This window comes from Anopheles arabiensis, chromosome 3 (genome assembly GCF_016920715.1).
Source record: "Anopheles arabiensis isolate DONGOLA chromosome 3, AaraD3, whole genome shotgun sequence".
Taxonomy (NCBI): Eukaryota; Metazoa; Arthropoda; class Insecta; order Diptera; family Culicidae; genus Anopheles; species Anopheles arabiensis.
The window spans coordinates 6,309,172-6,336,429 of NC_053518.1; the positions used below are offsets into that span (position 1 = coordinate 6,309,172).

The 27,258-nt window shown below is 47.0% G+C and overlaps 4 protein-coding genes across 6 annotated transcripts in view; 3 read left to right on the forward strand and 1 right to left on the reverse strand.

Moving 5' to 3' along the window:
- Window positions 1–915: 915 nt before the first annotated feature.
- On the reverse strand, window positions 916–2,572 carry LOC120901788 (heparin sulfate O-sulfotransferase). The gene is made up of 4 exons (XM_040310032.1): window positions 2,132–2,572; window positions 1,798–2,039; window positions 1,638–1,723; window positions 916–1,568 (listed from the first exon to the last, which is right to left on the reverse strand). The coding sequence occupies exons 1-4, from the start codon at window positions 2,259–2,261 to the stop codon at window positions 944–946; spliced, it is 1,083 nt and encodes a 360-aa protein (XP_040165966.1). The 5' UTR covers window positions 2,262–2,572; the 3' UTR covers window positions 916–943.
- A 232-nt stretch (window positions 2,573–2,804) lies between these two features.
- LOC120901787 ((Lyso)-N-acylphosphatidylethanolamine lipase-like) lies at window positions 2,805–6,664 on the forward strand. The gene is made up of 6 exons (XM_040310031.1): window positions 2,805–3,609; window positions 3,692–3,759; window positions 4,056–4,437; window positions 4,506–4,769; window positions 4,842–5,028; window positions 5,138–6,664. The coding sequence occupies exons 1-6, from the start codon at window positions 3,542–3,544 to the stop codon at window positions 5,273–5,275; spliced, it is 1,107 nt and encodes a 368-aa protein (XP_040165965.1). The 5' UTR covers window positions 2,805–3,541; the 3' UTR covers window positions 5,276–6,664.
- Window positions 6,665–6,765: 101 nt separating this feature from the next.
- Window positions 6,766–9,648, forward strand: LOC120901784 (protein brambleberry-like). The gene is made up of 3 exons (XM_040310028.1): window positions 6,766–7,234; window positions 7,289–7,383; window positions 7,452–9,648. Exons 1-3 carry the CDS (start codon window positions 7,215–7,217, stop codon window positions 9,053–9,055), a joined length of 1,719 nt encoding a protein of 572 aa, XP_040165962.1. The 5' UTR covers window positions 6,766–7,214; the 3' UTR covers window positions 9,056–9,648.
- Window positions 9,649–14,249: 4,601 nt separating this feature from the next.
- Window positions 14,250–27,258, forward strand: part of LOC120901782 — a 77,513-nt gene continuing 64,504 nt past the window's right edge. For all 3 annotated transcript variants that reach the window (XM_040310023.1, XM_040310024.1, XM_040310025.1), the window contains exons 1-3: window positions 14,250–15,504; window positions 18,143–18,290; window positions 24,793–25,803. In XM_040310023.1, the coding sequence (XP_040165957.1) occupies window positions 15,324–15,504; window positions 18,143–18,290; window positions 24,793–25,803 (1,340 nt within the window). In that variant the 5' untranslated portion in view covers window positions 14,250–15,323. The remainder of the gene's footprint in view (window positions 15,505–18,142; window positions 18,291–24,792; window positions 25,804–27,258) is intronic.

Genomic DNA, 27,258 nt, shown 5'->3' on the forward strand with positions numbered 1-27,258 from the left:
TCTCGATCGGCACTAATTTCCTAGTCGGCCTGGCAGGCAAATCAGCACAGAAACAACTCACACACACACGGGTTCGGATTGACCGTTATCAGTCAAAGTTTCTTGCGGTTTTTTTCTGAGTGCTTAGTAAAAATATTTCTTTTATTTATTGTATGCGTCGTCTTTGCGTTTTGGTTAGAGTAGTTCGTCATTGATGCTTTTTATTGACCAGCGCAGCGCTACACCTATTCAAATTGCTCACTTTCTAACGCCTTTTAAAACTTCTCTCGCGTGTGAAAGTTTGAAAGATCCGATGCAAGCAAGCGGTTCACAAAAGGTATGAAACGGTTGTATTATGTCGGCCTTTTCTAGGAATGAATTAGAATTTGTGTCTTTTTACCTGCCTCCACCGTTCAGCTTGAATTGTAGAAATTAGCTACACGAACCCCCCGAGTACGGCAAGCTGTGGGGAGGTTTTTTTTTCTTTTCTAACTTAAAACAATTCCTACACTAACTATCTGCAATTATAAAAAAAAAAACAATTACTACACACACGTGAGTTTGATGATGATCTCAGTCCGAAGACAAGATTTGCGATGCGTGAAGGAACATGAAAACAAAGATGAATTGGCCCTTATTACACGGCAGCGAGGGATAAGGGAGGGAAAAAGCTGCCTGCTACAAAAAAGAATTACAATTAATCAACAACAATGCTTTCTTTTTCGTCTTCTTCTGTCCTTAACCTATTACGAACCGGATATTACATGAGCTTCCGTCTCTTCTCCGTGTCTTTTTTCTGTTTGCTTCTAAATCTAATGCCACAAACACGAAGGACATCAAACATACATACGAACACACTCGCACACACATACACACACACACATACACACGCACACATACACACACGCACGAGCAAACCTTCCAGCCATCCTTCCTCCTTGCGGGCGGGATCCCGATTCCTGTATCAGTTCTTGGCGGCACCGTTTGGATTTGGTTTAATTTTCTCGTACATAAAGTCCTGCATCACATTCCTGCCCGGCGTCCGCAGCTTCTTCTGCACGAAGTGAAACTGATCGCGGGCAAACTCGTACAGCTCGTTCTCCATCTGCCACACGGTCGATTCCTTGATCTTCGCGACCGTTTCGGCGGCTGGCTCAACCTTGGACTTGGTTTTGCGCAGGTGCGATTTGTTTGACTTTTGAAAGTGTGTCACCGCACCACGGTAGAGGCGGGGCAGCGAAAGCTCCAGCAGCTCGATAAACTCGTCCATCTCCTCGGTCAACCCGACCAGGAAGTAGTCGTTCGCTAGGTTGCGCTTTGCCTGCTCCAGGGCCCAGCTGCTGCCCGGGTTCCAGCACTCCGCATGGTGCCCGCAAAAGAAAGGAATCTGCAGCCACATGTTGGTGGGATCACAGTCGGGCTTCTGGCGGGCGACACACTCGTCGAACGTCATCGTATCGCCGGCCCGGTGGCGCACGAGGTACGGGCGATAGTCGTCCCCGTAGCGCAGGAAGTAGTAGTACGACACTAGCCGATCTAGCGGCTGCCGGATAAGGTTTATGTACAGCGGTTTCGATGGCATGCCGAACCTGGGCGAGGGAAGAGAAGTGGCGTTAGTAGGCGAACACGTGTGGGGGCTTATGGGAGGGGAGCAGTACTTTGAAAAGTCTAGGAAAGCCATATGTCCATGGTAGAAGGCAGGTTTCATGCTGTCCCATGCGGTTATGTTCCGCACAAACTTGAGCTGGAAAAGGGGAAAATGGGGGCATTGAATTTAAATCGTGTGTAGACATGCCCCATTCATTCGTCACGCCGTACCTGATTAGGAAGCGACAGTACGTGCATGTTGGCGGTAATGTTAATGTGCAGTACGTGGAATGCATTCTTCTTGCACAGATCGTACGTAAGGTTGACGAAGCTGGTGCTGCCCGTCTTCGGTACCCGGTTGTAAATTATCACAAACTTTTCATCGTAGTTTCGGTACGTCGTGATGTCATCCACCTTGGCCGTGGCCGTCTGCCAATGATTGACGTTGCTGTGTATCAGTTGCTCATTGTTACCTATGTGGTTTCCATTCAATGGGGAAGAGCAAGAGATAGTGCAATCAGTCTCAGTCGGTCGCCATCAGAGTGCCCATACTCCCAAATCTTACCCTCAGCGAGATGAATCGTTAGCTGCTTATCGGCAAGGATGACCTTCGTCGAGAACCAGTTGTACAGCAGGATGAACGCAAAACCCACAGTAATCAATATGAGCAGAAACAAGTATTTTGTTGTTATCATTTCCGTTCCTGTCCCAACCAGGAGCAAAACTTCTTTCCTATCGCTTTGGCCACCAATCACCTACAACAACACTCTCTGCTGGTCGGGGGGGCTGTTAGGTGGATGAGCTAGAAGAATACACTAAAGGCCGGAGAAGGTATGCGGGGAGATCGTTCACTACTACTGAAAATTAGACACAACCACGATCGAGGGGAACATTTTTCTTTCCGCTTTTCAGCATTCTACGTGTTTCTACTTCTGGATGGTGTAAAAACGATAACAAATGGTCTCTGACGTACTGCGGTCTGTTGTTTACCTTTCTTGTGTTGACAGTTGCCTGTAGGGATGGTCGTGCAGAAGAGACGAAGTGTTCGAACAGGGAGATGTAAACGGAAGCACGTTTCAGTGCAGGAGGGTATTTTAATTTTTCGGTTATTTTCCTTTTTTTTAAGTTGTTGTTTTATATTTGTATTTTCAGACCAGATATCTGCAATACGAGATCTTCGGCATTTGCAAAAGCTCATCAATTCAAAGATGCAACTTAAACTGTTTGAAACCTGCGGTGATGAATGAAACCCCAACGGCTAATTCAAACCCATGCTGCTTCACAAAATACCCATAATCATGACCGGTGAGCGCTCCCGCAGTGCAAACACATTTACCCCTCGCACACTGTCCAAAGTTGTTGCTTTTGCTTGCCTTGTTGTTGTTGTTGTTGCTGGTCGCGAAAAATCGCGAAAACGGAGATCCATCAAGCAACGACGACGACGGAGACGGTGGATTAATAATTAAGCCCTCGGTGAAGAACGGGGCGGTAACCGCGGGAACGGACAGTGCGCCCCCAACGACAGACAACGAGGTCCGACCGTCGCATTATCTCATATTCTCGCAAGTGGCAGAGGAGGCATTCTCCCCACTGCAGGAGGGACCCACCGGTAAAGCTATGCTTGCGATTCTCGGCGTAGCAGAAGGGCAACAAGCATAGGAGAGAGAGCACACACAGCATTTGGTCGACATATGTTTGGCGCGATTGCTTCCATTACGGGCGGCGGTTGTGTAAATTAAGGCACAAAACGTTGCTCCAAATGCGATAAAGCGCGGTGGTTGTGTTGTCGCGCGCGCTCCCGTCCGTATCAGCGTTCTTTCTTTTTTTTTTTTTTGGTGGTGCGGAAAGTGTGCCCGAAATTTTGCACATCCCGGATTTGTTTCTCGCTGGCAGTGGATGTGTTGGTTTTTCGGTTTGTGAATTTGTGAATTTGTGATTAGCAACAACAAGGGGAGAGAAAATCATCAATACAGCCATGACGCGAACAAGAAGTTTGCCATCGAAGACGATGGAAGGGTGCGAAGACAAGCGGTCGGAGCAGAGGTGAGTCACTTGCCGATGGATGCATCTAGAAGGAATTGGTGACTTCATTTATCGTATCTCGCGTCTCTTTCGCGTCTCGCAGGCTGTTGCACAAATGGACCCGCTACTCCAGTGCCAAACTCGAGGAAGTGGAGGAAACGCTGCTGTCAGGTGGGTAGAAAGGGAGAACAGCAACGGCTAGCATAAAACATAGAAGGCCACGCTAAGCAGCCACTGGCGAACAACCTGTGGAAAGGGGGTGGGGGGGATACGGTGCGCACTCGCGCGCAAGAGGCTGGCGCGTTTGTTTACTGTGCAAACAAGTTTCTTGTTGCTTGATGCTCAAACCCGTTGTCCTTCCCTGAGGGTTAGACCAAATTCTCGATGGCTCTTGCACACCTTGTGCCTTATAATGTGTATGCTTTTTTGCTCCTTTCTTTATAATGCTCCTTACCCTTCTTTTGCAGCCCTTCGGAAACCCTTTGAAAGTATCTTCGTCGAAGTGGGTCAGTGTGTCGGGACGAACGATAAGATACGCACGGTAGCACTGAACCGGGAGTCGGAAAACATTCCCGTCCTGCTGCTGCACGGACTCGGGGCAGGTGTGGGGCTGTGGGTGCTCAATCTCGATGCGATTGCCGACCACCGGCCGATGTACGCGATCGACATACTGGGGTTCGGGCGTAGCTCCCACCCGAAGTACGACGAGGATCCGATCGCGGCTGAGCGACAGTTTGTCGCCTCGATCGAAGCCTGGCGGGTGGCGATGGGGCTGGAGCGGATGTACATCTTGGGCCACTCGATGGGTGGCTACCTTGCCTGCAGCTATACGATAACACATCCCCAACGGTAAGATAAGGCTCCTTTTGCTTCACTATTAGAAAAGGGGGTTTAGCATTTGCACTCATTTCCAATAGGGTGGCTGGTTTGATTTTGGCCGACCCGTGGGGCTTCATGGAGACACCGCCGAGGATTAAGCGAAAGTACTGGATCCGCATCCTGTACCGCACTGCACGGAAGATGAACTTTTACCCACTGACGGTGGTGCGCATGGCCGGCCCGACTGCGGCCTGGATTTTGAGCCGCCGGCGGACGGACATTACTTCGCGTTTTGAAGGAATCGTACCGGACGAGCGGATTGTGGCGGACTATCTGCATCTTGTCAACGCTCAGAAACCTTCGTAAGTTAGGAACATGGTTAAGAGATGTTTCACGTTACTTCAAATGGTCCCTCTTTCTTTGCATTACATTAGCGGCGAGACGGGTTTCTGTGCCATACAGAAGAACTTCGGTTGGCCTATCAACCCGATGCTGAAGCGCATCGACCAAATTGATCCCACCATACCCATGACATTCATATACGGATCCGAATCTTGGATCGACTTTGAAGCAGGCGAAGTGACAAAGCAGAAGCGTGCGGGAAGTTTCGTCCAAGTCAAGGTAATTGGTAGCTCAAGGCTGCTGCCACTGCTGCTGCTGCTGATAGGGTGCGCTGCTGTCGTAATTAAACTAATCTCGACCCATTCCTCCGCATCTTCCTTCGTTGTAGATAATCGATAACGCTAGTCATCATCTGTACGCGGACTTCCCGGACATATTTAACCAGCACGTAAACGAAGCTTGCTTCACATACGACAAACGTATCAATGCGCAAAGCAAAGTGACCGAGCTTGTTGCGGAAGAGTGAACCACCCCTCACACCACACCTTTTGCCCGTCCTTTTTTTCCCCCCCTCGGGGTGTGCCACTCCTCCCGACGAAATGCCTGCTTAGTGATTTTAGTGCGACGAATAATGCCATCGTTTAAAACAGAAAAATGCCTCGAAATAATGTACCTTTTCTACTGCCAGCAAAACGTAACTGGACACAGCTGGACACACACACAACGTCTCTGCACACAAAGTAACAAACACTAACCTTAGGGTGGACAAAGACGCACAAAAGCAAGCAATCCTGAAGGAAAACATGGGCATACATGGCACGGTTTGTGTGTGTGTGCGTGCGTCCCCACCATGTGAACGGATAATGCTCTCCTACTATATACTCCACACGATCGCGTGCAACGCAAAAAAGCAGTATTTTCGATAGACACGAGTGTGCGTTACGGCGAGCACAGGTAGCTAGCAAAACAGTGATGCCAACAAACGTATATTACTAGAGCCTCCAAACACATACTAACTATATGTTCCTTTTATTGCGAGAAGAAAGTGCATAACGAACCACCCAGGGCATAGAGACTATTATTAAGCCATTTTAAGCTTCCAATTTATATTGTCCGGATTATATACCCTCCCAGTGGTTTTTTTAGGGCGAACCACGCGACACGGGTCAGTGCAACGAGCATACATCAGAACCATCACCACCTCCTTCCTTCCCGCCCCTTTTTCTCTTCCCTAAGATCGTGTATTCATCCCAGATGAAGTGATAATGTTAGTGGAACACATACACACTGTTTAGTGTTTTAGTACAATCTTTTGAAGCGATAGAGAGAGCGATAGAGAGAGAGAGAGAATGCATTTTATATTATCTTCTGCACAGCAGCAGTTTTGTTACCAGTTGGCGGCGGCGTGTAAGCATTTTTGTTCGTATTTTACACATTAGATTTTACCTAACAACGGTTGAGCAATGACTAGCGTCTTATGAACGAAAACAAAACAAAAGAGAATAAATAATTGGCGACAAAAACAAAACAAAACAAAAGTACAGCAGTATTACGAATTAGTACATTTTTATGGAACAGAACTGAAACAAAGCGAGATTTGGAAAGGTGTGTGTCTGTGTGAATCTTAGTATAGGGACAAGAAATAATATTATCTGTCTGTCCGAGAGACAGAACTAATCATACACCCATCCGCTCGTTTGTTTGTTTGGAGCAGTCCTGGTTGATGCTTTTCCTACATCTTCCTTTATTAGGCAGCAGGAGATGATAAGGAAGTACGACACAAACATGGAACGACTTGTTAACTTTTCATCTCGAAATCGTGTTGACCCATTTTAGATTCAAAAACACAAAGTGTTCCCCAACACGCATTCGGCAGCATACGGTTTGAGAATAAATATTTATTGCGAGCTCCTAAGCGTTCGTTTGTGTTTGCGTATTGAATTGTTTTAGCTTTTTTTGGGAGAAAAATTGCTTGGCCTATACCGGAGCACCAACCGACACGACGAATAACCGTCCGTATTTGGGGTATTTTTTGACGGCGAGGGATATTTTCAAATTTCAGTCAAATAGCCGTCAAAAACCACCGATCGCGCCGACCATCGCGATGTGTGTTTGTTTACATTTTGTTCCATTGCAATTCCGCACGGAATCGCGCGCCATCGCGACGCTATTATTTTCTTTTTTACGTTGCGTTTTTGAGTAGAATTTAGATCAAATCTTACCTGTTTGATTAAGTTGAAGATATTTTAGTCTTGGTGATGCGTTAGTTAAGTTGCAGCAAACCCGTTTACTGTTTTTGAACCTGGGAAACCTGTTGTGTTCTGGTAGCGCAAAGAAGCTTTGGGAGTGCGCTCTCGGTGGGGGAGATTGGCAAAGTGTACAAAAATAAACTTCCTTCCAACCTTGGGTTGGTGCGCAAAGAAACAGCTCTCCGATTCGATAGTGCATGGTCGCACACGGGCAACATGCTGCTCAGTAATAAAAGGTAATAATCAACCATCATTCTCTTACGCAATGGAATAATCAACTTTGTTTTCAGGTACGGATTTGTGATTCTTTTTCTACTCGTTGTGGATTGTTTTCAACCGATTGCTCCTTCGTTCCTTGAGTACATATGGCCGACAGATGAGAGTGGTAAGTACGGCCTTAAGAAGCCGTTAAATTGATGTGTGTTTTCATCGATACATCTCTTCCCGTTTTAGCCGAACCGTCGACGGCGATGGATGCTTTCCCTTCTGTGCCGTACGAGCTATCCGATGCGGATGAGAGCTTCATCCGGGATGCCTCCAAATGGCTCGGTACGAAACTTTCCAAGCTGGATCTCTGCCACCATCGGATCATTTTAAAGCTAAAAAACTCCTGCCACGAGCTGAACGCTGAACAGATGGGAAAGCTCGCGGTGCTATTGCTCAACTGTCAGTCCGATTCGGAGGGCCGTGCGGTGTTTCCGTGCACCGAAGAAATGTCGCTCCGTCAGTGTACCGAGCAAATGGACCCGAACACGTGGAACGCGTACCATCTGATCACGAACCGCGTGAAGGCGGTTTGTGCTAGCGTACGGCACGAACAGTTCCGTGGACTTACCGAGCTGACGGTAAACAAGCTCATGAGTACGGCCCACGAGCAGGTGCGAATGATGGACGAGCTGGCGGAGAAGCAGTCGCAGCTGCAAACCATCACAAAGCAAGTGGTTGAGCAGATGGTGGACAATAGTGAGCGTATCGTCAGCCAGCAGGGCAACATCCTGAAGCTGTCCGAGGTGCACCGTGCCAAAGTCGAATCAAACTATCGCGACTTACTGCGCGAAAAGGGCGTCATTAAGGCCGGACAGCAGGAGGTCGCGGTACTGTTGACGGATCTGCGCAAACGGATCGACGACAGCGTGAATCAGCTGGAGGAGCAATCGAAACGAAGCAAAGTAAACCATGACGCGTTGCTAACCGACCTGGAAGCGTTACAAGCGCACGCAGCTCAAATAGCGACGAAGATCGACGAAACGGGAGTTCATTTCGCGCAGCATCATCGGGCCGTTGAGGAGCAGTACGGGTACACGTTGGAGCAGCTGCAGCGCATCAATGCCACCGTGGCCAGTATGCTGGAATCGATTCGAACGTTGCAGCACGATTTCAATCGTCAGCTGGCGTGGCTGGTGGAAAAGCTCGGTGGTGGTGAGAAGATTCTGCCAAAGTTGAACATTATTCTGATGCACATCGGATACCTGCTGCTGGGTATGATTTGTCTCGCGTTTGTCGGAGCGGACAAGCTGTTGCGTTTTGTATTTGTTGCTGCCGTGCCGGGGAACCTGATCGGTGGGCTGATGGAGCTTTTCGAACCGGACGTGTTGCGCCTATCGGTTGGGTTGGGCTGTGTTGCAGTGGTGGATTTGCTGTCTCGCTTGGTTATGAAGTTTCTGACAGTTCGTCGTTCCCCATCGAAGCAACCCGTGGTGGAAGAACGCTCTGATCAGAGCAGACAGCAACGGTCAGAAGTACACAGATCTACGAACGGACACAGAGCTGTACGTCCCGCTGAAGACAGTGAAGAGGAGGAAAGTGAGCCAGAAGGACTGAGACATCGGGAGCGCTTCAGTCGAGAAAAATCAACCAACCCTAACCTGGTCGATACCGTTCGGCGTAGTGTGTCACGACTAGGGGAGGATTTCCCAAGGCGCAGTATGACCCCGGCGGAGAGAGCGCTTGGCATAACCAACCAGTGTACTGCTCGAACGATCCGAGGAGGCGAATGTCGTGCTTTCACAATGCATGGCTCTGAATTTTGCCGCTTGCATCAGCCGAGAGGAGTTTAGTGAAAGGGTACGTACGTACATATATTTAATTTATTTATTTTTCTTGGTTGAGATGGGTTTGGATGGGTGTGTGTTCACCATGTCATAGGGTTTGTTAAAATATTTTTTTGTTGGCCTCGCTAATTTAGAAAACAAAAAATACCTCAAGTAGTGTAATGTAAAATGGTAAAAGTAAGAGCAACATGGACAACACTTAGAAAATCGAAAAAAAGCAGGAAATATGACAATAATTGTATTCGGTATTGTATGGTTTATTACAATAATTTTACCTTTCTTTTAGTTATTTTCGTTCTGATTTTAAGTTTAGATATCTGGTATTTGGTTGAAGGATTGTGCTTAAGCTAAGGCAAACCTGTTTTTATTTGATAGTTATATCAACTTCAGTTCAGTTAAGGTTTAGTTCATTTGCTGATAAGATTTAGTTCATTTCCTATTTGAGTTTATGATTAACGTTAAGATGTTTAATGATTACATGGAGCAGAGTAATAACAAAATTGCAAGCAATTCAACAATACAGTACAAAAAGGGACAAATGCCATTCAGAAAAGAATTAGGAATGTAAATAAGAGAATAAAATCAAACTATCTTCTTAAGTTATATTAAACTCTCTTTTTGAAAGAAAACTAAAAAAATATCGATCTAACATTCCAAATGCATTATATTTCCGTTTTCAAAAACATGCCCTTCAACTTTTAGATTTAAAATTAATTAAGATTTACAAACAGATAGGAACTGGATTTTGTCAAATTATTTTTTGTGAGAGAAAAGGGTGAAAGTGTGCTTGCTTTAAAATACACAACTCATGATTCCAGACAGCTGATAAGAGCTCTAACGCCGTTATAATATCCGTTGGATAGCATCGTCCTGCTAGTGTGCGGAAAACTATGAGGAAAAAAAAAACAAGCAAAAGTTGAACCCTTTTTCCATGATGTATCGGAATGCTTCCGTTCGCGAGTTGGTACATACAGCCACGCTCATCCCCTTCATGCTTGTTTTAGGCACGGTTTTATGCGCGACGGCATGCCTCCTTCTACCACTATCCTGGCGGCTGGAACCGTTCGCCGGTGATTATTTCCGCCGTTGCTATAGTGACACAGCGCAACGGCAGTGCAGGAATCTGCCAGTTAAATAAACTTCTCTCCCACCACCCAGTCTTTTGAACGGACTGTGGCTGCTCCGGATATGGGACTTTCATTATTGAACGCAAAGTTAACTAACAGCAACGACAAGAGTATCAAATATGGAAGCATATAATAATTGCTTCGCTACCATTCGCTTTATGCTTTCTGAAGCTTTATATTTGTAAAGCCATTTTAATTCCTCCCTCGCATACTTTGTTTATTTTAAACTCAAATCGGGGGTGGAAAAAATCAAACATTTTCTATGCCATTGTTTTGTGCTCTATCCTTAGCATCACAGGACGATGGGCTACATCCGTTTGGTTGTTGTATTACGGAAGCATCCGGTTTGTATTTTTTTAGCATGCGGGAAGCACACACAAAAAACACACACAAACACACACAAGTGGTGGAACATTTCATACCAATAACGGAACCTATCCGATGGGACGGGAAATCAATGGTTAGAGTGTTCCTTTTTTTTCGCTGCTCCTTGCAACAAAGCCCTCAGCAGAGTAGGCTGATGCTGCGGGCCTTTCGTGGGTTGTTTTTGTGGCTAGCGTTTTAAATACAATTCACGGTTAAGCAAAGAGGGATGAGAAGCAGAGATCGTAAAAATGTGTGTAAAGGTATCCGATCCGACGAGCAAAAAAAAAAACTATAGAAAAATGAGAAAAATAGTTAAAGTAGGAATGGAAGTATGAAAAATGAGAAATATTTTTATTTCATTCTGTATTCAAATTTAAACAAAAAAGTAGCTCCTCTAGATCATTATTTTGGTTTATTTATTTTTTGTCGTATTTTTTCTTGCGCTGCTACACCATCAAGCATCCCTGTGAACTTGAATCTGATTTTGTGCAGGTGGAATGGTGAATGTGTGCAGAATGAACGATTTCCAGTTGGATTTCCCCTCACTCGATGCTCACCGTGAGCATGGAACATACTTTTCTCTCACCACCCTTTTCCAAACTCTCGCGCCCAAGGGGAAATTTTGCTGGCGAGAGAATTACAGCATGTGGATGATGGAAATTTGAAATTCTCGATCGAGAATGGTTTTCGATCGTTATAACTATAGTGATCGAAAGGACCACAGTAGATAGCTGTATGTCTTTAAATACAAGAACAGAATGCAATTGTGTTTTTGGAACAATCACATTTTTTATAGTAAATAATCAATTTCATCGTCAAAATTGATAAAAATTCCTTTAAAAAGAGTCAGCTTCCGACCCACGTGCTTGAGATTCGCAATGAGACACCTTTATTTGCTAACATAGCGCATTCCAATTGCGAACGCACTTGTTTAGGAATCATCAAAACACAAAACAAAACACCACTAGGAGGAGGAGGAGAGCCTTAAATAAGCGTTGGCACGATAAATGTAGGAAAGCGCAGGAAGGAGCGTGTATAAGGGCGAGGGTTGTGTTATGCTCTGGTAGGTATCTGGCAGATGATGAGAGAGCAGCAACCGAGCGTTCGCTCCCGGCACATGCGTTCTGTCGTCCGCGCGGTTCGGATTGTTTTGTTTGCCGCTCGGCAGAACGTGTCCCACCGGGCACCAGCACTCAGAGATCGCTTGAATACGCGCTTGAAAAAGAACTTGAGTTGGCGAAATTATTCAAGTGATCCGTCGGGTCCCGAAGCCGAAGCAAAGCCGAAGCCAAAGCAAAACCCGAACGGGGGTCTGCACGAACCTTCGTTTAATTAGTCCCCTCCCCCTTTTTTACCAGGATTTCTTTCCGAAATGATACAGTGCACACCATTATACTATCGTAATTCGATTTATTGAATATCGAACCAACATAGAATACAAAAAAACAGAACACTTGCACAACAATCACTGCACTTAATTCTAAATCAACGCACATAATTTAAAAAAAAACACTTTTTACACTCGCACAGTGAAAAAAAAAAAACAAATTCAGCACAGCGCTTTCTGCTCCTCATCGCTGTTGCTCCTGGTTTTTCTCGCTGCACTGTACGGGCCACTGCTCCAACACTACGACACAGCCACAGGTTTTTGATGTCTCCGTTCGCCGTGAAACACACATGAAATGGAAGAAAAATGATATTAATTAGAAGAGGGGATGTTGGTTGATGATTTTAATCACTTTTACTTACCTCAAATTAAACAAAACTCAATTTTTTACGGGGTTTATCCGCCAAGCGCTGAAACACCACACGAGCACCAACCTCACTGGACTGAAAGTAAAGCCTACTGCGTGAATGTGTGTATGCGCTTCTGCCAAGCCAACCGCGCCGTACTGCGTGTGTAGCCAAGTACGAGTGTGAGTGTATTTGCACCACTGGACACAGAACACAAACCTCACCGCACAGCAGAGCGTGTGTCGCCAAGTGTGTGCATGTGTGTATTTGCACCACTGAATTCTGAACGTCCACCACACAGCGTGTATCGCCAAGTGCGTGGCTGTGTGTAGTATCACCGTGGACTGCAGAAAACTACCTGCACTAGAACAGAGCGCTGGTATGGTCAAATGTGTGCATGTGTGTACTTGCTCCACTGAAAGCCGGTATCGCACCAGATTTCGGGTGTCGCCTTGTGCGTGCGTGTGTGTTATTCTCACAGCACACTCGCTCATCATTTTTTTCGTTTTTTCGCTTGAGCCACTCGATTTCGTTCTTCGCTGATTTTGGCAGCGCACGAAGGGGTTTCGGCTTCAACTTCCAACAACAACAACCACACGAGGAGGCTCGGGGACACTCATCAGGGGAAAATCGCTCAAATTAGAGCGAGAGACAGATAGAAAAAGTGAAAGGTCAATATAAAATCTTCGGCTTTTGACCGTTGGGGTAGTGCGAGCTCAGCAGCTCCCCACCGGGCACCAGCACTCAGAGATCGCTTGAATACGCGCTTGAAAAAGAACTTGAGTTGGCGAAATTATTCAAGTGATCCGTCGGGTCCCGAAGCCGAAGCAAAGCCGAAGCCAAAACCCGAACGGGGGTCTGCACGAACCTTCGTTTAATTAGTCCCCTCCCCCTTTTTTACCAGGATTTCTTTCCGAAATGATACAGTGCACACCATTATACTATCGTAATTCGATTTATTGAATATCGAACCAACATAGAATACAAAAACAGAACACTTGCACAACAATCACTGCACTTAATTCTAAATCAACGCACATAATTTAAAAAAAACACTTTTTACACTCGCACAGTGAAAATTCAGCACAGCGCTTTCTGCTCCTCATCGCTGTTGCTCCTGGTTTTTCTCGCTGCACTGTACGGGCCACTGCTCCAACACTACGACACAGCCACAGGTTTTTGATGTCTCCGTTCGCCGTGAAACACACATGAAATGGAAGAAAAATGATATTAATTAGAAGAGGGGATGTTGGTTGATGATTTTAATCACTTTTACTTACCTCAAATTAAACAAAACTCAATTTTTTACGGGGTTTATCCGCCAAGCGCTGAAACACCACACGAGCACCAACCTCACTGGACTGAAAGTAAAGCCTACTGCGTGAATGTGTGTATGCGCTTCTGCCAAGCCAACCGCGCCGTACTGCGTGTGTAGCCAAGTACGAGTGTGAGTGTATTTGCACCACTGGACACAGAACACAAACCTCACCGCACAGCAGAGCGTGTGTCGCCAAGTGTGTGCATGTGTGTATTTGCACCACTGAATTCTGAACGTCCACCACACAGCGTGTATCGCCAAGTGCGTGGCTGTGTGTAGTATCACCGTGGACTGCAGAAAACTACCTGCACTAGAACAGAGCGCTGGTATGGTCAAATGTGTGCATGTGTGTACTTGCTCCACTGAAAGCCGGTATCGCACCAGATTTCGGGTGTCGCCTTGTGCGTGCGTGTGTGTTATTCTCACAGCACACTCGCTCATCATTTTTTCGTTTTTTCGCTTGAGCCACTCGATTTCGTTCTTCGCTGATTTTGGCAGCGCACGAAGGGGTTTCGGCTTCAACTTCCAACAACAACAACCACACGAGGAGGCTCGGGGACACTCATCAGGGGAAAATCGCTCAAATTAGAGCGAGAGACAGATAGAAAAAGTGAAAGGTCAATATAAAATCTTCGGCTTTTGACCGTTGTCGTGCACCGCTCCGACGCTGGCCAGTCGGGTTCGGTAAGCGTTCGGGAAGACGCGCGCGTGCGACATATACCGGTTGCAGCAGCAACAGCAGTAAGGAAAGCAAGGATCCGTTCTCGTTCGCAAAGCAGACCAGAATGAAACACCTCGGGCACGTTGACGGTTGTGTGCTGCAGCAGTAGTAGCAGGTCGTTCTGGGTTGATTTTTGCGTGTGAATGGTGAAACAAAACCCCGCTTGTGTGTTTGATCCTTGTTTGTGTATCTTGTGTCGAGATAGTCTAGTCTCCTTACCACCTGCTGGTGTTGTAGGAAGGTCGTCCCGTTGTGGAAAGTGCGAGCGACAATTTGTGTGCGCGTGCCAAGCATTTGCCATCTGACGGTGGCCGAAGGTTACAGCAGCATCATCCTCGAGGAAGTTACGTTTGTTGCTTGATTGTTCTGCCGAGAGGCTCCAGTGAAGAGTGTGCGGTGGTTTTCTTTGAATTTGCCCGTTGCCCTTGCCAACCCGTAAGAAGTAGCAAGGGAATCGTTGAAAGTTTGGAGGGCTTTTTCCTTTTTCTTCTTTTTTTCCCTCCTGCCGGAGTTGTGTGCGATTGTGATGATGGTGTTGAGATTTAGTGGCAGGGAGTCGATAGACGTGCCTGAAGGACAGGAACATTTCTGCGCCGTTCTGGGGTAAGGTGAAAGCCGTTCCGGGCAGGTGTTCTAAGAGTGAGACGTACAAATTCATCCTGGATGACGGTGTTTCTGAGTGATGAGTGTGGATGTCCGAGTGATGCTCAGTGTGCAATGTCCCATAGTCTATTGGATCATGGCAACCGTAGGCCACAGTGCCAGCAGCAGCGTAGTGTTGTTTTTCGTGTGCTAATGAAGTACGCATAGTGAAATATCGCAAAAATAGTGTAAAAGTTAACGTTAAGGAATCTGACAGACCGCAGCGATGCGTGCCGTGCTGTCTCTATTTATTTAATTTATTGCAACTATTTATGCAAACGTACAAGCTATCCAAGTGAAGTCGTGATATCTCTTCGACATAACTCTCCGAAGCGAAGGAAGTATCTAGCATAACCCCCGGAGGCAATGATGGCTATCAGACAACGTACCGATCCGGCCGGAAGTACTCGAGCTCGAGGAGCGGCCCGTTGGCATTCGACGGCAAGAATTCGGTCACTGGTGCTACCGCTGCTACCACTTGTGCTGGGATGCTGTTGCATCACCTTAGCTCACGGTGCCATGGAAGAGATGATGATAGCCCCCATAGGTAAGCGAAGTGAGCATAGTCACATGTCAAGAGCAGAGCAGAGCAGCCGTTGCCGGGAGCGGGCAAGTCTAGGATGATTGTGTTTGGAAGTAGGCCTTCCGGAAGAGTAAACCGTTTTGGCAGGGCAGACAGCCCTGAAGGATTAATTGCTCTCCGATGCGGTAATTAACTCGTTTTCGGAGGCCTTTCGGAATTGATGAAGAGGCGTTGCTAGGCCTAGGATCTAAATTGAGTTAATGGGTTCCATTCTATCAACCAGCTTGTTTGTGACAATGATATTAGTAGAACATTACAATGGTTAAAGTGTATTTGTGTTTTTTAGGTCTTTAGGAGATATTTTGGAAAAGCAATGTTGTTACCTGGCATTACTTTTATTGTACTTTTAAAGCTATATTTCAATGTTTTTAATCAGATTCACCAAACAACATGGTATTGATACAGAAAGGAAATACATTTGCTTGAAAGACTTCCTTCAGGAATTCCGAGGCTTTACCACGAACCGACAAATGATGCGGTCAATTAGCTCTCCGGTTAATAGGTCAGCAGGATCTGCAATGCAATTAGCGCCGATGTATCGGGTCTAATAAACCATCAATCGTAATGGAATGCGTAGTGGGGAGGTGATTTAAAGCCCATGCTGCTGTTGTTGTGGTTGCGAGCCGGGTTCAGTTTCGCTCAATTGCTACTAAATTCGCACCTTAACCGATCCCGAAACCACCTACTCAGCCAGTCCCTGGCCTGCCGAGCAATGCAATAAAATTGACCGTATTTCTTGAGCGAATTGCTTTCACCACTGCAGGGGAAAGGCATAGAGAGAGATAGTGAAGCGGAGAAGAAGGTCCTGGCGACCGTGCACAAATAAAACTCTTCATCACTTTTTGGTACCGGAGAGCGGGCTGCTGGATGACGGGGGAACCGACTTTTATCACGCCTTGTTCTTGTTGACGTTTCCTAGAGAGAGGGGTAATCATATCCTTCATGTCCTTCAGTTGTGTCCTGCACAAGGGACGACGGCGTATGTAGCACCGGGTGGGAAGGGGATGGAAGGGAGTGATCACTCACCCAGAACCGTCTCGGAACCGTGCGCACCGTGCCGGGAAAGCGGGAAAAGACCTTGCCAAAAAAGGTCCCATTAACATCCAGCCGGGCATGTTTTGGCGCTGCTGTACCCTTTTTTCACCGTGCCAAATTGAGCTTATTGGGGAGGAGGGTGGTCCCTTCGGGAGAGGGACATTTTATTTCGGTTACCGCGTGGAGGATAACAATTGTTTAAGGGGTTCACCAATCTCCACCGAGAGGGAGGAGAAATGGTGAATGTTGTTATCCAAAAACGGAACGGATACGGGGGCGATCTCTCGCTCTCTCTCTCTCGCTGAGGGTGACGCTTTCGGTGTCGGTGACGATGAAGTGGATGAAGGGACTCAAATTTAGGACTGTGCAAATATTATCAAACACACACGCACACACCAACAGTGGGACCAGCTCAAACGACGGGGGGGGTTTATGGATATCAGGCAGGCCTCGGTCCGGGGACACTCTAGAGAATTTCAGGGATTCGAGGGGAGTTAAGGGCGAGCGGATTAATGTTTACGCCCGGCGGTTTTACGGAGGAGGAAATGGTGTAATCTTGTTTCTGGCGTGGGAATAATCGTAAATCGTATTTATTATGTCCTGAGTTGTTTGAATGGAATTTTAAAGAGGAAAGCATAAACAATAACAAAACATGTCCTGCAGATACGGTTATGTGTGTGTGTTTTTATGTAATGAGAGCGAGAGAAAGGTGTTTGTTTATGAAGAACAAGCTTGAATGCGGGTTTTATGTGTTTATTTAAATACACAAATTGATATTTCGGCAAAACAATGTTAATTTTTCCTGTTTGGAATTTAACGACAGTTTTGTTCCAAATTTCGTTTATATTTTTTAAATTGATATTACGGTGGACTGGTTTCATCAATAATCGATACATTCATGCCTTTTAGTAATATTTAATCCATTATATGTTACGTTTACTGCATCGTTTCGTCCTGTACGTTTTCGCAAATAGCAATTGCGTGCTATGGCTTTGACCTTTCGTTTTAAAGGGATATTAATAGAGCCTTGAATAGTTTGCAATTCCCAACTCGACCCGTCCCCTCTGCCTGATTGACCCTTTTGTTAGGGGAATCCCCTTTGGGGACACGGTTTTGTGGCCGATAGCTTGGGTGTAATTATGAAGTCACCGGCATTGGAAAAGGGACTCCCCGTAGGCAACCAAGGTAAGCGAACCGCTGCAAGCTGTCTGCCGTATCCCTTGGGGCCTGTGAAACTTTGTCTACGAATAGAGATGTGAATTGAGCTTAAACAGAAACAGCAGCAACAACAACACGAAGGAAGGAGCTGTTCCACTTTAGAGAGCTAAAATAGTTAACCTTTTCCTGTCCTGAAGACACGACTAGCGTTGGGTGGGGTTGTTACTGACCAAAGCGGATGTTGATTGGATTTGGATTTCGAAACCGTGGTTCGAAATGGCGTAATTTTGTGCACATTTTCAATTTTAACACTATTTGGTGCTTTTTCGTTCCATTTGCCGTGCTGTGCTGGGCCTGCCTGTGAACACCCGGATCCGACGCTGACCGACGCCTGCTGTCAACCGAACAGAAGTAATCGAGGAATGGGGCTGCTATGACACCGAAATACGGCTGACGTGTGGGAATCTCGAGTCGAAAATAGCGATCCTGGAGGCACGGTTCACGCCCCGGTGCATGGAGCAGCGTACCGAGAACTGCGTCTACATGGACGAACACAGGTAAGCAATGTTTTTTGTTGTTGCTGTGCTTTCTACTTTTTCCCCTCACAAGTGTAGCAGTAGAAACATTTCCTAGGTCAGCACACAGCCGTACAGGTGTTTTATCTTCGAGTGTGTACTAAATATAGCAATGTTAGTTAAAATGTTGCTTTTCATGCAACGGTAGAGACATTGAAGAACGCGACAGGCAAGTTTGTCGTGCTATTCTTGGTGCCGTGACAAGGATACGAGCAAAAGAAACATTGCTGTAGATTAAATTGTGTTCATATACGTTGTGTTTTGCAATCCAAACGTGTTTATTTATACATAATTCCTGGTAAATCAAATGTTTGAGCTCGCAAAGTGATTCCAGGGAAATTAAAAGTAATTTCTCGTTGGAATTCTGTAAGGCTTTTTCCATTTCAGCGTAAAGATCTGCTCGTGTCATAAGCCTAGCCTTAGGGATTGTTGGGTAATGTATTAGAGTTGTAGCTGTCCCAGTCAGAGGATTTCAGAATACGGAAGAAAACCACAATTGCTGTAACTTCCTGTGGGACCAAAAGTCAAAGTTTAATGCCAACTTGTGGTTGGCAACATTTTGTTGCTTCTAACGTATCAGGAGACTTCCGGCAATTTCCCATTAGTGATATTTGAAGTATGATTATGCTCAATTCTTTCACCATTTTCATGTTTGCCTCTTGAAGTGGTTGAAAATGCTATTCATGCTAATGCTATTGTAGTACTCCTGATACCAAAAACTCTGGCGAAGCTACGAAGAAGCTATCTAAATGATAGAAAAGCTAAATTTATTAGAGTGCCCAGACTGTCAGAGATATCCACAGAATGTCTGCAGAAAACATTCACAATACCTTCCGCTTCAATTTGTAGCTTTCTCAAATACAGCAAACAAACAAACAGTAAAATAGACGCCGTACGGTAACCGCAGCATACTCGCGCACTGTGCCCAACTGGGTGTGTGCATTAACAGAAGGAAAGGAAAACATATTTCCCTGTCAGTCGCGTCATTACCTCTGCTCGAGGTTTCACTGTGGTCGCTCCAACTCTCTTCGCGGTTCTATGCGGCGCTCCAATGCCCCGATGCTCTCGCCACCGACGCTCAAGACCTTGACCCGCTTGCGCGACGAGATTGGCGGGAGCGAGGAAACATTGCCAACGGAGAAGAAGACACCGGAATCTCGGCCTGCATCCTCCCACTCGCTGACAACGCTGACACTTGTTCTCGTCTCGTGTTTTGTCGCAACACTGTGTCGCTCTCGCGTCTTCGGTCGCGTTCGTTTGTCATTTATCTTCCTGCCTGTGCCGCTTTGTGGAGACAGGGCCGTGCAAAATTGCTTCCGAGGCCAAAGTTTTCCAGTTTTTCTTAATTTGAACTTGTTCTTTTATTACGCTTTTCCTCCCTCAAATGAGATTTGCGTCGACTTTTTTTTGTTTTCTACTGGTGAGCTTACATTTGAACGGAAGGACCGCGTGACACCCAGTCCCAGCTGTAGTTGGGTAAGTTTGTCGGAGGCCTGATGTGTTGGTACCGTCGGGGAACGTTGCCTGATAGCCTTGCGGGTAATGGTTGCTATAAAGGTTTATCACGCCGTTTGTTGGACGACCCATTTTCCCACCAGGGTGCTCCACCGTTACAGCCACCCAGCGCTCTGACTAATTGATGGGGACGCACTTTTTCTTGTGTTGATCCAAACCGTCTCCGACGCTGTGAACCGAATGGAAGAAAGGAAGGCACCTCAAGTGTTGCTCTCGAGGAAATGTGCTTCATATTAGTTGATTCTTTTGCAAGCGTAATTACTGCCCGGGCCACTTCCACTTGTTCTTGTTGCGATCTGGGACTGAGGAGTCTGAAGCTGATATGGTGGTACAGAGGCAACTGCAACTTTTGAATGTAAAGTAGCATAACAGTAATGTCTGACAGCAGTCGTGGGGAAAGTTTATTTGAAATAAATAGAATTCAAGTTGAAAGTTTACGTCTAGAGGATGGGAGATTTCGCATGAGTTGTGGTATGGTTGGTAATTGTGTTAACCGGGAATAATTAAGCCATATATTGGCAAACCATTTTGGCGATTGGATAGCAAGTAGAGGAACTGGAAAGAAGTGGTAAAAGTAAAAGTTCTATACATTTTTGAAGAATTTATGTTTCAGTTAGGTGTGGAACACAAAGATAATGAAATAACAAACAAAAGATCCTATATTACGGCCGGCTTGCTGGTGTCAGCTCCAACAGCACGTGAAGGTGGTTTGAAATGAAGAATTTAATGTAATCAGTTTGCCCGTATCTCATGCCATTTTATACGTTCTAATACCTTTTATTCTGTTGCGTTGTTGTTTGTACGACACTGTTTGGTGTTGGCTTTAGCAACCTAAGCTCTATAAGATACTTTTAAGGCTCTTTTCGATTCATCGATACATCGGCCCCGTTCGGTGCCGTTTTTCTTTATTGTTCGTGCTTGCTCACTATTCGTACATTTGGGTTCTTTTTTCCCCGGTTGAATTTTTCTCTGGGTGTATTTTGATTGTGGCAGCTTATGCAACTCACTCCAATGATTATATGCATGCTTCGAGGGTATCTGTGTGCGTGTGCGTGTGTGCCGACATACCGTATGGAATGCTAATAGTGTCTCTTTGTTATCACCGAAACTCGCATCCCGCTCCGGCAAAGCTCCCCGAGGACCGAAGGCGTCGAAAGCTCGCTCATGCAAACTGGAGTGATGTTGATGTTTGTTAACGAAAGCCCACACATGAACGTGCCCCGGTTTGGTGACGATTTGGACGGATGTGCCGGCATTCTTTGTGCCTGTGACAGCGCGCGGGAACTGCTGGCGTTCGTGAGCAGGAAGAAAAACCCATCGAAAAGAAGGCCGCGGTTGGTGTTTTGTTTTCCCAAACCCCCTTTGCGCTATTCTCCACTTGGGGTTTGGGGTATAAATCCCGGTGGTTATTTCTAGGCACAAAAGCCAAGCCCGTCAAAGGCGCGCGGGCTCTATTCAAATCACGTACGTCCAATGAAAAGGGAGTCGTAAGATATGGTCCCTTCCGCGCTGGGATGAAGACACCCGGCCAGCCTGACTCCACAAACCACTCCCCGAACACACACCCGGAATGCCGAGTAGAGATTGTTCACGGCACACGTGAGCTTTTCCACTGGCGTTACGTCCCATGAAGGCGCGAATAGGCAAAGTGCTGCTCTGCCGTGTATATTAGGTTTGTTTCGTAAAATGATGGTCTTTAGTGTCTAATGCCGCACGCCGTGCCTTTATACACGCAGGTGCCTTTCCTGCCGCCACCGAAACGAGCTAAATGCGTAACGTGAGGGAAACGTGGTACGTATGATTCCTTCCCCGAGTTGGTCTTTTTCCCCGGTTGAGACTTTGCTTTCCTGGGAACATCACGGGGTGAAGATCCTAAATTTGGTCCACCACACATTTTACGTTACGTTTCGTTGTTTGTGGGCTAAAGGAGAGGTGATGCTAAGCGCTAAGTGGCCGTACATCCCGCTGCACTGTGCCAGAGCTTGTGTACTATGACCTAGTTTATGAAGTTCAAACCCACTGCTAGGGAACAGGGGGAAGTTTGCACACGAATATTGCCCAGCTGACGCACATTCAAGCAAAGTTCGCGCGCGGGCGGGCTCCACAATCCTTGGGGGGGTGTGTTGGTAGACACGTCATGCTTTCTAAAGCCGAGCAAATCCGACCTTAAAATGGAGTAAAAACGACCGCTGCTCGGAACTGGGTGTGAGCAGAAGTAACTTTTGACCGCAAAGTTTTCCCGCGGATGTTTTGCAGGACGAACCTCGAAAACACAAACTTGGTCCAGACCGTACGCGTGTTCGCGTTGTTTTTTTTCTCTTCATGCCGATGGGATAACGGTCCATGGGATTGGGAAAGTCACCCTCCCGGTCCGGCCAGGGCCTCTCGGTTTGGCTTATGGTGGAATAAATTAATTACTCATTTGATTGTTTTCGGCTTTCCGTGCGGTAACGCCGTCCTCCGACGTGCTCTCCTTTTGCTTTCTCCTTTTTTGGCTACTGTTTTTTTGGTTGCTCCGTTTGCTAATTGACGACCGAAGGTGTATTGACTGCGGTTTGGCAGGAAGGAACGTAAATACGTACGTAAAAAACTGGCAAAATCTGGCAGGCTGTATTGCAACAGACAGAAAAAAGTGTGTGGAAATGACTAAACGAATACAAAGGGATCGCCGAGTTGATGTTGTTCTTCGTTCTTCCGGTTGTTTGCCATGTCCGTACCCGCGCGCGTACACAAGCACGTCGGATGTTATAAATGACGGTACACGTGAAGCGTTAGTTTCATTCTGTGTTTGGGAGTGGGAAGGGGTCCCAACCAACCCATTGGGTCTGTTACGTACGCGGGAATGGCAAAAGTAACTTCATCATTATTATTATCATCATCATCATCATCATAACTAAGGTGGCGTGCTTTTTTGCCACACGGAAGGTACCGGCAGCAGCAAATAATAAAATCATAAAATTATGCTTCATCCTGACCCAATCCCCTTGCTCTCCACCACCTTGATGCCACCGGGAGCGGGACAGGGTTCCACAGGCCTCTGCGATAAAAGTTGCAGCATCACAGTACAGCACAGTTTGAGATAAAGTTGTTCATTAAGCGTTGCAATGTAACCGGGGGGGGCGCACACCGCACCACACAAATGAGCTAAGTTTTGCTTTGCGACAAACATGGTGTTTGGGGGGTTGGAGTTGGCCAGCGACAGGGGACAGTGATTAATTTTGTCACTTTAATGATTTTCCTGTTTCTCCCTTCATTTTGTACACCTTTCGGAGGGCGAGCGCTGTTGGAGAGCAACGAGTAGTGAAACAATGTGTTAAAACTGTGTGTACGATATTTTGTAGTCTGTTTGGGCTGGCCGGCCGGATGGCTGCTGCTGACTAGGTGGCACTGATATGAGCAGAGTTATGATGAGAACTTTTATAGAAAACGGCCTGGAAAAAGAGTCAAAGTTGGTGTATCAATTAGGATAAAAAGTGTCTTATTTTCAGAGTTGTGTCGAGAAGAAGCTAGCAACATGGGAAAAAAATCAATTACGCCCACGATTAAGCTGTGCTGTTACGAACGATAAATGAGACGAACGTGATGAAAATTACATCCCGGCAAATTGTTATTGGGTGCTACATTGTGCTACACTCGGCAGGGCTTTATCGTTGAATAGAAAGCGCACGAAACAAACACGCAAGTCAGAAAGCTGCAATGTTATAATCTCATCTTATTACTTAAACTGTTCTTCCAGCTCAACATTCTGTCCCCCTGTTTTTCCGCCTGCCAAGAGGAATGGTATTTAAAGTTGAGACAAAAACAAGCCTGCAAACATGGCGCTTCCTTCGCCAGCGTGGCCGGACACTGCATCAGCTTACGCAATTTCACCGCGGACACGGGGACAGTTGGAGCTGGACATTCCAAGTGCACTTAACTTGTGCCTTCTGTTCGTTCGCGCTGTCGTGTCGTGTGCAAAGGCAACACATTAAAGCAGGATATTATCACCCCAGTGTCCTGTTCTGTAGAGCGAACGTCGTCGCTGCGTCCATCCCGCTCTCGTGCGAAGTTCCGTGGGAAACTCTGCTTGAAAGTTTCCCCCGGGGGAGAGGGGTGGGTCGTTGGACAGTTTTCACAAAATGTTGCCACCCATACGCGACTGTGTGACAACTGGAATCCGCTGGGGGAGGTGGTGGACAGCGGGATGTATTTGAAAATGTTTAGCAGTCAGCACAAAAAACAAACTCTAGACGAGCGCGACAGTTAGTAGTGGTGGCAGGTTCCGTTGAAAGGATCGTCAAGTGGCCTGAAGGCTGCGAGAGCGAAAGTGTGTGTGTATGTGTGTGTGTGAATGTCTTCCCTACCCCCGGGAGACAATCGGGATCACAATGACATTGGGTGGCAACTTTATTTAACTTTTTCGTTCCTTGGCTGTTCCACTTTTTTCTTCCTTCTCTCTCTCTCTCTCTCTCTCTCTCTCTCTCTCTCTCTCTCTCTCTGTCTCTCTTTCTTTCCTTGAGCGCATTGGAAACATAAATTAGAAAAGAAAAACCGGGAGGAAAACGGGGCGGAAAATGGCCAAATCGTTTGCGACATATGTCCAATTCTTGTTCGCACTTTCTTTTACCGGACGCCTTTTGTTTGACGCTTTGGCTTGAATGGCTGTAGTCTGTGTTTGTGTAGCAAAAAACCCTCTCTTTTGCCATGCCAAGCTAGTTTGCTAACATATACCACAGTTGGGGAGGTAATGTTAGGTGTATGTCGGAGGTTTTGGAACTGTTTTGAGTTTAGAAACATTTTTTTTAAATATTAAAAAATCTTATAGCCTCAAAATGCCTTAAAATAAATTAATTTATTGGATTGCATTCCTTCAAGTTCTTTTTCTAGATTGTTTTAAATATTGTTCAAGGAAATACCCTCCACAAGCAAAAGCGTCTTTCGCAACGGATTCCATTTGTATGCTAACCACATTTCCTTCTTTCTTTCACAGCGTTGCCCATCCGTTCGCCTCGCAAAAGGTGGACAAGCTGATCCTGGAGGAAACGGAAGCCGGAAGGCGCTTCCTCGCCACACTGCGGCGCAACCACGAGCGGGAACAGGAGCAGGAAGCGCCCGAGGACGGCGAACCCGGTACGCGCGAGCTGACAGCGGGCGGTACGAACCGGCGCGAAGGGGCCACGCTGGTCGCCTCCCGCTCGCTGGCCAAAGACAAGCGCAGCTCGCTGCGGGCTACGCTCGAGCACCTGATAGTGCGCTATCTGCGCCGGCTTACCAGCGACGACGACGCGGACGGGGACGATGGGGGCGAAGAGCGGGGCGGGTACGAGGTAGCTGCTCGCTACCGAAGACAATCGCTTCCGGCGACCGACTCCGGCAGCGTGGGAAACACCCACCGCGTGCCGGACGCGGCCAGCAGCACTTCCAGTCCACCGGCGGGCGGATTCTTCAACTCAATGGAAATTACACTGCTCACCAACGATACGGACACGAACCTGACCGACGGGTGGGACTCGGCCGAGCGGTGGGAGGCGGATCGTACGGCAAGCCAGCCGCTGGACGGTGGCAGTGCGCCACAGCTGACAGCTGGGGCCGGAGCCGCCGCAGAAGGATATGGATTTTCCGGTCCGTCGGTGTCCGAGCTAGTGGGGGCGCGTGTTGCAGGGGATGGGATAGTGGCGGGCGGTGCAAGTGTTAGTGAGGCGCACGGTACGACCGGTGGCAGTGGTGATGATGCTGCCAGTGCTAATGGGGAGAGTGAGTTTCGCGATAATGGCGATGAGGTGGAATATAATCTCCCGATCGGTGGTAGTGCGCCGGTCGGTGGGGAGATGGGTGAGCTGAGGCAGCAGCGAAAAAAGCAGGAAAAACCGAAGGGCCGCCGGGGCGGTGAGTGTGACAGCGTGCGGAAGCGGGTATCGCAGCTGGATCGGTTCGAGCTGGAGCGGTCGATGCGCAATGGCTCCTTCCGGGAGTACAACATCCGGAATGCACTCAACTACCGGTAAGTCGTTTTGTGTTCTGTGTTGGTATATGTGTGTAATGGCGTAGTGACGGTAGTTTAAGCGTGCTAAGTGGCACGCCAGCAGTGCCATTTTGCTGACGTGAGCGAGATAGAGCCATTGGGGATAATGGGTGAAATGGTTGCAGGTGGAACCTTTTGAACCAAGTTTTTATGGTAGTAAGCTTTTTGGCAGTTCGCCGATGAATCTGATGTACGGTAGGAGTTGTGAGATACATGCTCATTGCCTTATCAGGCAATGATTCCATGATCCAAATCTTACTTTTGTGTGCTACGAATATACTACACAAGACCCAGATTCGGCGGAGTTCGTTAAGTCCTTACAGCATTTAAAATGCTAAAACAAACATGACCCGAATTCTTCCTAGATTCTTCCATTAATTAAGGGTTTTCTTTTTCGTTGTTTGTGAAAACAACCCCCAAGCCGCCAATGGCACAGCTTCTCCTCCAAAGCAACGATTTAATTCATCCCTTTGGATTGGATTGACCTTACCTTTTCTCACTCCAAACGCTTTACGATTGAGTGAATTTTTGTATCATACGATGCGAAAACCCCTGAATTCAAAGACAACATCTCAAAGACACTGGAGTGAGCGGGGCCTAGCGAATACCTCGTTCAGGTCCATTGGTTTTTGGGGTTAGTTCGTGTTTCGGATACCGATGTATTCGAGAGGACCACCGGGACGGAGAGGGAGATTGATTGAGATACATTCTTGGTTGATGGTTTTTGTCTCCATGCCGGCTGTCGGACGCTGATGCCCCAATCCATCAGTTCCGCACAGTCGCAAACGTCTTTGCGGAGGAACCTGCGTCTTCTTTTGTGTGGAATCAATTCGAAGTTCGTCGGTTTTTTTCGACAGAATCTTACAATTATGCCACGCGCGCTAGAACGATATCGCGAAGTGAAGCGTTTCAATTATTATAAAACGTTCTGCTCTAGGTTCTAGGCGCTTTGTTTGGAGTGGGTCCTCTATTCCCCCGCGTTCTAGATTCTCGGTCGCTTTTCGTTCCACATCGTTTCCACCCATAACCCAAATTGCCAACGAAACGGATCGTGGAAGATTGTTTTTCTTGCTGCTCGTCTTCTGCTGCCCTTTTTGTGCATGCAAAACGAACTCCACACCGCACACTCCACAGTGTCCCTTCCGAGCCATGAACAACAGCGCTGACTTAATATATTGTGGCCCGGTGGAGTTTTGCCGCGTAGCCCTACCGGCTGGAGCCATCGGTATGAAGATGTTCCCTTTTTTTTTGTCTTGCTCACCGGCCGCCGCCGCCAGTCTTATCTTATCCCAAACGCCCCCGTTCGCTCATTTTGCCCAGGTTTAGCTTCTGCGGAAGATTTTGTTCTTTGTTATTTAGTCTTCACAGCTTCTGCCAAGCTTGTGTGTGTGTTTTTCTTCACGTAGTTTCGGCTCCCCTCGTGGGACAGTAAAA

Excerpts from the sequence above, each read along its gene's own strand:
- LOC120901787 (XM_040310031.1), top strand. The coding sequence starts at position 3,542 with ATGACGCGAACAAGAAGTTTGCCATCGAAGACGATGGAAGGGTGCGAA. Across the intron at positions 4,438-4,505 it reads ACGATAACACATCCCCAACG|GGTGGCTGGTTTGATTTTGG; the intron begins GTAAGATAAGGC and ends CATTTCCAATAG. Across the intron at positions 4,770-4,841 it reads GTCAACGCTCAGAAACCTTC|CGGCGAGACGGGTTTCTGTG; the intron begins GTAAGTTAGGAA and ends GCATTACATTAG.
- LOC120901784 (XM_040310028.1), top strand. The coding sequence starts at position 7,215 with ATGCTGCTCAGTAATAAAAG. Across the intron at positions 7,235-7,288 it reads ATGCTGCTCAGTAATAAAAG|GTACGGATTTGTGATTCTTT; the intron begins GTAATAATCAAC and ends CTTTGTTTTCAG. Across the intron at positions 7,384-7,451 it reads ATGGCCGACAGATGAGAGTG|CCGAACCGTCGACGGCGATG; the intron begins GTAAGTACGGCC and ends TTCCCGTTTTAG.
- LOC120901788 (XM_040310032.1), bottom strand. The coding sequence starts at position 2,261 with ATGATAACAACAAAATACTTGTTTCTGCTCATATTGATTACTGTGGGT. Across the intron at positions 2,040-2,131 it reads AACGATTCATCTCGCTGAGG|GTAACAATGAGCAACTGATA; the intron begins GTAAGATTTGGG and ends GAAACCACATAG. Across the intron at positions 1,569-1,637 it reads GCTTTCCTAGACTTTTCAAA|GTTCGGCATGCCATCGAAAC; the intron begins GTACTGCTCCCC and ends TCCCTCGCCCAG.